General features: G+C 61.6%; 1 protein-coding gene across 3 annotated transcripts; it reads left to right on the top strand.

Annotated features, from left to right (window-relative positions):
* The first annotated feature begins 3,614 nt into the window (after positions 1 to 3,614).
* Positions 3,615 to 9,179, top strand: GAL3ST1 (galactose-3-O-sulfotransferase 1). Of its 3 annotated transcripts, none has more exons than XM_057383920.1 (3): positions 3,615 to 3,816; positions 5,508 to 5,641; positions 6,982 to 9,179. In XM_057383920.1, the coding sequence occupies exons 2-3, from the start codon at positions 5,517 to 5,519 to the stop codon at positions 8,129 to 8,131; spliced, it is 1,275 nt and encodes a 424-aa protein (XP_057239903.1). In that variant the 5' UTR covers positions 3,615 to 3,816; positions 5,508 to 5,516; the 3' UTR covers positions 8,132 to 9,179. The 3 variants fall into 3 exon arrangements, with proteins under 3 accessions (XP_057239903.1, XP_057239902.1, XP_057239901.1); XM_057383919.1 differs by lacking the exon at positions 3,615 to 3,816 and adding an exon at positions 3,899 to 3,916; XM_057383918.1 differs by lacking the exon at positions 3,615 to 3,816 and adding an exon at positions 4,085 to 4,116.
* Positions 9,180 to 9,686: the final 507 nt, after the last annotated feature.

The raw sequence follows: 9,686 nt of genomic DNA, 5'->3' as shown, positions 1-9,686 counted from the left end.
TCCTCTCCCTTTCTCTCCTCTCCCTTTCTCTCCTCTCCCTTTCTCTCCTCTCCCTTTCTCTCCTCTCCCTTTCTCTCCTCTCCCTTTCTCTCCTCTCCATTTATTTTTTCATTTTAATTCTTAATTTCCCTTTCCTCCCGCCCTTTCCTTTTTTTTTTAGTGTTCCCTTCCCTTTTTATTTTTCCCCAACTTTGGAGGGTTGGTAGCCTTTTCCCTTTCTTTTTAATGTTTTTCTCTTCCCTTTCCACTCTCCCAAGAGGAGCAGGCCCAACCCTCCAGGGCACCCCAAGGCCAGGGTTCCCTTTTGGGACAGATGACCTTGAACAGGGCCTTTAAACCCCRGGAGCCTCAAAACAAAGCAACACCAGCAGTTCCAAACAAACCCAAGCTCCCAAAAATCYCAGCTTCAAACAACCACCAGTTCCAAACAGATCCCATCTCCAACCCAAGCGTGGCTCCAGGCCTCACTCCCAAGGTGCTGCCCGGTGCTGCCCCGGCCTCTCCGGCCAATAAAGGTGTGTCCAGCCAGGCATGACCCGTGGGTGCTGCCACCCACTCGCCCTCCTCACCCAGTCCCTCGGGATCCAGGGCTCTGGCCGCCATGGCTTTCAGTGAGTGCTGCTTTGTACCCCCAAACTGGGGGCTGCTGCATCCCAGCCGCCGCAGTTCTCTTCTGCCTGGAAACCCTTGGCAATCCATCCTGAAAAAAATGGGAAAATCTGGAAATCCTTCAAAATCCATCCCTCAGAAAGGGGGAACATGGAAATCCTTTGCAACTCATCCCCTGAAAAAGAGGGAACCTAGAAACCCTGTGTAACCCACCCCAAAAAAGGGGGAAACCTGGAAATGCTTTGTAATACACCCCAAAAAGTGGGAACCTGGAGACCTTCATAACCCACCCCAAAAAAAGGGGAAACCTGGCATCCTTTCATGACCCATCCCAAAAAAAAAGAGGGAGAAACCTGGAATTAGTACAGGTGCCCTGCAGAGAAGAGATGGGACAGCTCCTTGCTCCCACACCACTGATGCCACAGCAAATGCCATGACTGTGCTCACTTGTCTTCATCTCTCCTCTTGCAGTGATGATGATGATGCAAACAGAGCTAATTCTGGCTTTTCCTGATCCCGGGGGGGTGTGCAGGTCATCCTGGTGTGGGAAGTGGTCCTGCTGAGGTCAGGAAGGACAGGGCAGCTGCCAGGCTTGAGRCAAGAGCTGCCAGCTCGCTGCAGGGTGATGCCCCCTAATCCTGGAGGGATGAGCTCTGAATCCCAAACACCTCTGACAGGTAAYGGTCGAGGTGGTCACCCCCGGCTTGGGGACACAAGGCCACCATCCCCTTTAGTGACAGAGACCAGGATCAGAGTAGGAAGAACTAGGGCTGGATCCAGGAGCACAAGGGTCCCTTTTTCACCGTGCCGTGTGTGGGGTGATGGACCAGAGACATGGCTGAGCCCCCCTGGTGTGGCCGTGCCACCCCCTGGGCACCCATTTGGCCAGCATGACCAGGGGAGGGTGGAAAGGCTGATGGCACCGCGGTGGCTCCACAGTTGTCACACACCAAGGTTAGAGATGCCAGAATATTGCTGCCATAAAGGCCATAAATCCATGGAAACGCAGTGGGAGGGAGGGAGGAGGGCRGGGAAGTCACGGGAGGATGAAGAGGAGCCGATGGTGCGTGGCCAGCGTGCCCCGGCGAGCAGGCGACTGGGACAGGACACAGGAACGAGCTCCCCAAATCCAGGTGAGCTCCGGCTGCGGGAGGGGACGGCCGGGCCATGAGCTGTCCCACGGGACGAGGAGGAGGAGGACGGTGGCTGGTGAGAGGTGGGTGCCACCAGCGTCAGCCAGCGCCGTGGGGCCAAGCCGGGCTGGTGGCGGAGAGCCGAGGGGCCGGCGGTGGGGCCCGCGGGGACAATGTCCCCGTTGAGGCCGCGGGCACAGATGGAGACAAATGTCCCCGTTGTTCCCGGCGCGGGCTGAATGGCTCCTCTGTGTGCCGGCAGTGGGTGGGGAGCCGGGTGGCTCGGGGTGGCCGCGGGCACCCAGGGCCGGCCCCGGGGAGCCGGGCAGTGCCCGGCCGCAGCCCCGCGTCCCCCGCCAGCCGCTCCCATTCCTCTCCCGTTCCCCCTTCCCAGGCCGGCGACCCAGCGCCGCGATCCCGGTGATGCCATAAACGCCGCGGTGCAGTGGGGAGGCTTTGGAAAAGCCGGCATTTGCGGGGAGCTGCCCGGGAAGAGCTTATTCCATGTCGGAGCAGCATCGGCACCCCCGCCCCGTGCCGCCCGCTCCCCCGGCACCCCGGCCAGCGCAGGAGAGCAGAGGGACAGCCCAGCGCCAGCGGCGCAGGCAGAGGAAAAGGTGATGGATCCTGCGGGGGGTCGGGATGTCAGGATGCTTGGGGGTGTTGGGGTGCTCGGAGGGTGCCAGGATGGCAAGGGGGCAGCAGAATGCTTGTTGGGCTGCTGGGGGGCGGGCAGCAGGATGATAAGGAGGTAGTGGGATGCTTGAGGGGATGTTGGGATTCTTGGAGAGTGCTGGGGTGCTGGGGGGACAGTGGGATGCTTGGAAATCAGCTCTGCGGGACAGGATGCCAGGGGAAATCAGCTCTTTGGGGTGCACACAGTAGGGAGGGGTGTAGGGAGCACCATGCTTGTGTGGGATGGGACCTGTAAAAAACAGCATGTCCGTGAATTTGTGAGACCAGGAGGAGCAAGCAGCAGGTGGATGCATCTTGTGTATGGCAGATAGAGGGGTTTGGCCCTAAAAAAATGGATCCTGTAAGGAAAACCCAAAAGCAGAATCTGGGATGCCCCCAGGAACCGAGGGGCTGCTGAGACACAAAGATGGGGCTGCAGAGCTGCATGGCCTGGCCTGTCCTGGGGGTAACTCTTGAGGGAACAGTGGGTGCAGCCGTGTTGTCCGGCTGGGAACCTCAGCCGGCTGGCGCCACGGCCACCCCGCACTCGTGGGAGCCCCAGGAAAGCACCCGGTGCACCACGTTTTCCTTACGAGCTATTAATAATTAAGCTGCTCACTGAAGGCAAAGTCAATAGAGCATTTGGCTGGGAAGTGTTTGCCAGAACCACCCCAGGGAGCCAGGCAGGGTGGAGTGAGGCATCCCCTTGGCACCCCAGAGCTCCAGAACAGGGTGCTGTGTGGTCCTGGGGGGCCTGGTGGAGTCTCGTTGGGATCTATCAGGATCCACTGGCACCCATCTGGACTCACTGGGATCCTTTGAGACTCATCAGGGGGGTTTATGGTGCCATTTTGCTGACTTCTGTGGGGTTGGTGCCAGCTCCGCTCCCATCTGGCAGCACCCACAAAAGTGGGTGTCACCCCGGCCCTCTGCAGCGAGTTTTCCAGGTGGTGCCTGTGATGGAATGGCAGCCAGGGTGTAAAACCGAACACCAGCTGCTCCTTGGCACATGGAGCCCAGTCTGGCATTCACACCCACACGGTGCTTTTGGGATACAGTCAGAGCCACCTGCTCCCCCCGTGGTGACACCGTGCACCCCCACAACCACAGGGAAGCCACTCGGAAGGGGCTGAACGCGCCAGCCCTGCCTGAGCCAATGGTCCCGGTTCCAGGGGAACTGGGGGGGCTTGGATAAGCTTTTCGCGTGCCCCCAGGTGCCCCTCTCCCAGCTCCCCCCSTCCACGTCCGCGGCGCTGTTCCCAGCACCCGGCCGCAGCCCGGGGCTCCGGTTGCATTTTCCATTCATTATTCATCGCGCTGGAAATCTCGGCAGCACGAGGCGACCCGAGCCGGGGGGGCCGGAGCGGGGCAGCGGCGGCACCGGGCATCGCCGGACACGGTAACCGCGGTGCTGGGGGGGTCAGCCGGCACCGGGCATCGCCGGACACGGTAACCGCGGGGCTGGGGGGGTCAGCCGGCACCGGGCATCGCCGGACACGGTAACCGCGGGGCTGGGGGGGTCAGCCGGCACCGGGCATCGCCGGACACGGTAACCGCGGTGCTGGGGGGGTCAGCCGGCACCGGGCATCGCCGGACACGGTAACCGCGGTGCTGGGGGGGTCAGCCGGCACCGGGCATCGCCGGACACGGTAACCGCGGTGCTGGGGGGGTCAGCCGGCACCGGGCATCGCCGGACACGGTAACCGCGGTGCTGGGGGGGTCAGCCGGCACCGGGGGCGCTTTGCCTCGGGGGCTCGGGGGGGCGGAATGGGCTCGGCGGGGCTGTGATCCGCGGCTCATCCCAGTTCGATTTCATCCCGCCGGAATGCCCGCGGGAGGTCTGAGGCGCTGAGGGGTGATGCCGGGAGGGAGTGCGGAGCTGGGGGGTTATTTCTGGGGGGTAATTCAGTGGAAGCTCAGCCAGCCGTGGCCGAGGGATTCCAGAGGATGGGGAGCAGCGGGAGCAGCGGGAGCTGGGGCAGGGATGCTGCTCCCGCCGCTAAACGGGGCTGCAGGGCCGGGGGGCTCAGCCCCAGCTCGGGGTGGGGGGGTCCCGGGCGCGGGGCTCTGCTGTGGGGGCTGCGGTCACGGGTGCCGTGTCCCCTGTCCCCGTGTCCCCGCGTCCCCGTGTTCCCGTGTCCTGCCGCAGGGGACGGCCGTGCTGCAATGCGGTGTCACGCTGAGGGTGACCCCCGCGTCCCGGGAGGAGGGACGGGACAGGGATGGGGGGCACGGGGGGAGCACTGGGGAGGGGGCAGCGGGAGCAGGAGCTCTGTGTGTGTGTGTGTGTGTGCCCGTGTGTGTGTGCCCGTGTGTGTGTGTGCCCGTTTGTGTGTGTGTGTGTGTCTGTGTCTGTGTGTGTGTGTACAAACGCGACCGATGTGTGTGCGTGCACGTTTTGCGTGTGTGTGCCCGCGTGTGTTTGTGTGAACATACACTGATGTGTGTGTGTGCGTGTGGGGACGGGGTGTCGGTGTGTGCCCCCGTGTGTGTGTGCGTGTTTGAGGGTGCCACCCCCGCGCCCCTCTGCCCGCCGCTCCGTGTCCGCGGCCCCCGGGCCGAGCTGCCACAGCCTGAGGGCCCCCCCGAGCCCCCCAGCTCCCGCCGCTGCCCGAGGGGCCGCAGAGGCCGCGCTGGGTGGGTGTTGCAGCACCCAAAGCACCGCAGGCTGCCGCAGCTCCCGCTCCGGCCTGCGGATCCCCCTGGGGAAATGGATCCCGGCGCCCTCAGGAAACTCCCGCCGCCGCTGCCGGTGGTGCCCCGGCGGAGGATGCCCGCTCTGCCCCCGGTCTGCCCGGGGCCCATCGCCCCCTTCCCCCGGTGCCAGCCCCGAGGCCTCTGCCGCCAGGCCTGGCAGTCACCCGGCAGTCAGTCACTCGCTTTTCCCAGGGCGGACAAAGGTCGGCTGGGCGGGCACAGCCGCTGGGCCCGGGCCACGGAGCTGCTGTGCCCGTGGTTGGGACACACCAGGCGCCAGCGAGATGCTTTCCCTGGGACTGCCGCCCCGTGAAATGCCCACGTGCCTCGYTGAGCCACRCAMYCCCCTGTCCCCGTGTCCCCAGCCCCAACATCTCTCCTCTCCGGCTGCAGGTGACCAGGATGCTGCGGCATGGCAAACCCTGGAGGTCCATGTGCAAGGGGCTGGTGCTRGGGACCCTCCTGACCAGCTTCATGTTGCTGCTCTACTCCTATGCTGTCCCCCCACTGCAAGTCAGCGTCACTGAGTGAGTCTGGGGTCCCCACGTGTCCCATCCCCCCCACAGCTATGCCTCTCAATTCCACACCAGAAACCCCCAGAGGGAGGTGTGGGACATGGAGATGTCCCAGGGACTTTGCAGGCCCTGGTGGCTTCACACCATGATGTTCCCTTCCTGCTGGAGGCTGTGCCCTGTCCCATGGCTGGGAGGAGGTGGGCCCCAACTCCCTGGGGGGCTGGGGACACATCATGGTGCACTCACTGCTCCTGGGTGAAAATGGAGGGAAGGGGGAGAAAAAAGATGAGGGAAAAGGGGGAAGGCCAGGGAGGAGAAGAGAGGACTCGAGTTTTTTTTGCTGCCAGAGCTCCACAAGGCCACGCCTGCTGTCATCAAATTTATCTCCAAGCTTATAAACAAAGTTCACGTGCATAAGGCTGGTGCTGACCTGTGCCGTTGAATGGGATCCTTATCAAGGATCAGTTTAGTGAGTTCGTTACAGGTGTCCAAAGTCACCCAACTCTGTGGGCTCTGCTTGCTGCCAAGATAACGCCTCTCGTGTCCTCCCCTGCTCCTCCAGGGTTCATGACCTTATCTATGGGGCCACACTCTGGAATAATTTCCCTCTTTGCTAGAGGCTGGATCCGTTGTGGATCCCAGAATGTGTTGAGAGTTTCCAGACCTCCTCCATGGATTCCGTGAAGGGTTTATGACCCCTGTAAGGGGTTGAGAACTCCCAGGTCTCCATGGATCCCCCAAGGGATTGAGAGCTACATGGCCTCCTCCATGTATTCTGTAAAGGGTTGAGAGGTCCCTGGCACCCTSCATGAATCCTACACAGGGTTGAGAGCTCCCAGGCCTCTTTGATGGATTCTTTATGGTTGAGAGCTTCAAGGCCTCCTCCATTGATCCTACAAAKGATTGAGAGGTCYCTGGCACCCTCCATGAATCCTRCAWGGGGTTGAGAGCTGCCAGACCTCTTCCATGGATCCTACAAGGACTTAAGAGCTCCTAGACCCTATAAAAATATTGTCAGCTCCTCTCTGTGGAGATGTGGCCATAGACAGCTCCCCTTAATCCACTGCTTGGCATCACCTCCACCAGGACCGCCATGGCCATGCCCATGGAGACCCCCTGCTCTATTTCTATTTCCAGCACCTGTTCCCATTTCCAGCATCCATTCCCAGATCCAGCACCTATCCCCAGGTCCAACACCCATTCCCAGGTTCAGCATATAATCCCAAGGTCCAGCATCTATTCCCATCTCCAGCACCCATCCCCAAATCCATCTCCTCCAGCACAGAATATCCCCAAGCCTTCACAGTGCTGAGCCACTCTCACCGTGGTGTTCCATCTCTTCTCCCACCCAGGATCCCCATCCCCTCCTCCTGCTCCTCCCACCTGTCCCCCGTCCAGGCTCCGTCCCCATCCAATGCCACGGGCAGCGCCTCGGGGTGGAGCTGCCAGCCCAAGCTCAACGTCATGTTCATGAAGACCCACAAGACCGCCAGCAGCACCATCCTTAACATCCTCTTCCGCTTTGGAGAGAAGCATCGCCTGAAATTCGCCTTCCCCAATGGCCGCAACGACTTCTACTACCCGTCCTTCTTCGAGCGCAGCCARGTGCAGCACTACCGGCCCGGGGTGTGCTTCAACATCATCTGCAACCACATGCGCTTCCACTACGAGGAGGTGCGCAAGCTCCTGCCRTCTGACGCCACCTTCGTGACGGTGCTGCGGGACCCCGCGTACCTCTTCGAGTCCTCCTTCCACTACTTCGGGCCCGTCATCCCCCTCACCTGGAAGATCACAGGCGAGGATAAGCTGGACGAGTTCCTCCGGGACCCGCAGCACTACTACGACCCCAATGGGTTCAACGCTCACTACCTCCAAAACCTCCTGTTCTTCGACTTCGGCTACGACAGCAGCATGGACGCCAACAGCCCGCTGGTGGAGGAGCACATCCAGGAGATCGACCGCCGCTTCCACCTCGTCATGTTGCTCGAGTACTTTGACGAGTCGCTGGTGCTGCTCAAGGACCTGCTGTGCTGGCAGCTGGAGGACGTCCTTTACTTCAAGCTCAACGCCCGCAAGGGCTCCACGGTGTCACGGCTGACCCCGGAGCTGTACGAGCAGGCGACCGCCTGGAACCTCATCGATGCCAAGCTCTACCGCTACTTCAATGCCACCTTCTGGCGCAAGGTGGAGGCCTACGGGAGGGAGAGGATGGCCAGGGACGTGGCTGAACTGCAGCGGGAGAACGAGAAGATGACCAGCATCTGCATCGATGGGGGGCACGCCGTGGACGCCAGCGCCATCCAGGAGTCCTCAATGCAGCCCTGGCAGCCCCTGGGCGAGAAGACCATCCTGGGGTACAACTTGAAGAAGAAGATCAGCAAGAAGCACCGGAAGTTGTGCCGCAAGATGCTGACCCCTGAAATCCAGTACCTGACTGACCTGGGGGCCAACCTCTGGATCACCAAGCTGTGGAGCTACGTGCGGGACTTCCTCAAGTGGTAGGGGCTGGTGGATGCCCGCTCCCCCGGGGAAGAACCAGGTGCTTTCGTTTTTCTTTCTCATGGTTCTCTTGGTTTGGAACTGGCTGGAGGCTCTGGAGCCTGGGAACTTTCGGGGGGACCTTCCATCACCTTCCTGCAGAGCCCCAGCTTGGGCAGGAGAGCGGAGACTGCCTCCGTCAGCGGGATCGAGGACTGGGGGCTCAGGGGTGGTGTTTTCCTGCAGGATCCACTTCTTCCTTCCCCACGGAAAGGCTGGAGGAGGACTGTGAAGGATGTGGCCTCGTCACAGCGGGAGCAGGACACCCATCACCAGGTTGCTGGGTGCTGGCAGGAATGTGCTGGGACAGCAGTGGCAGAGGGTCCCCCTTTGCCCGGGGTGGACAGAGCTGTCCACAGGGAACCCGACACTCCAGGGACCCCTCAAATCACCCCGCTGAGCCCTGGTTTTGGGGTGTGGGAGTGTCAGAACCTGCTGCACTGCCCCAGCCTGTGGGTGTGATGAGTGCAGCACGTTCTCAGCCTGCGCACAACCATCGCTCCATGGCAGGCTGTGACCTGGGGCCAYCCAGAGCCATTTGGAGATTGGAAAGCCCACCCTAAAAGCCCTGGTATTTATGAACAGGTCCCCATGGGCAAAGGGCACCCCCTCCCCACCCCCCCAATATCCTGGTTAGAGGGGCCCGTGGCCCTGGTCCCCACAGGGGACATCCCAAAAGGCCAACGGGGTCTGGTGACAACTGGCTTGGGGAGAAGATGGGACTGGGTGCGGTGGGACCGTCCCCATGATGCCATCGCAGGCAGGGCAGGGATGCCGAGGGCAGGGGCCATCCCCAGTCCCTACCCTGCCTTGGGGACAAACCTCGTGCGTCCCAGCTGGGCTGGATGACACCGGTGACACCGCGTCCTGCTGAGAGTGGCCCTGGCCGGGCACAGAGGTGGCACCTGTGGCTGAGCCTCCCCCGCAGCAAAGGGACCCTCTTGTCTCCCATCCGTGTTAAGCTCCTTCTGTAAGGACAAGGAATAAAAAAAACAATATACTTTTGTAATATAATTGTGTATTTGGCAGTTTTTAATATAAGGATGGTCCAGCTGTTCTCCAGCCATCGCCTTCTTCTCCGGGATGAGATGGATGGGGTGGGGATGTCCACACAGCCACAGCAGGATGCTCAGCCAATGACATGAGCATTCCTGCTCCTCCTGCAGGAGGCCTGGCAGCCCCCAGGGTCCCGGCTCTGCTGTCCCCATCAGTCCTGGGGGTGGGGAGCCTCATGTGCAGTGCTGAGGAATGAGACCCCCAATGGGAGTAGGGCACCTGGGTCTGTCCCCTGTGTCCCTGCTGGGTGCTGGGGGACACTCCCACGGGGTGCAGGTGCCCCCAGGAAGGTCTGCTGGCTTCACAGGGACACCAGAGCCATATGCAGCCATCACTGGTGACACAAGCCACTCGTGCCACCATGTCCCACTGCTGACCCACTGCTGATGGGGGTACCCCATTTCAGGGCTGGCCATGGGACTGGCACTGGGACTTCTCCACACTCCCCGTCCCTCTGCGCCCA

This window comes from Malurus melanocephalus, unplaced genomic scaffold (assembly GCF_030028575.1).
Source record: "Malurus melanocephalus ecotype Western Australia unplaced genomic scaffold, MMel_1.1 scaffold_669, whole genome shotgun sequence".
Taxonomy (NCBI): Eukaryota; Metazoa; Chordata; class Aves; order Passeriformes; family Maluridae; genus Malurus; species Malurus melanocephalus.
The sequence above is the reverse complement of the archived record's forward strand: the minus strand, read 5'-3'. Positions and strand labels throughout refer to the sequence as shown.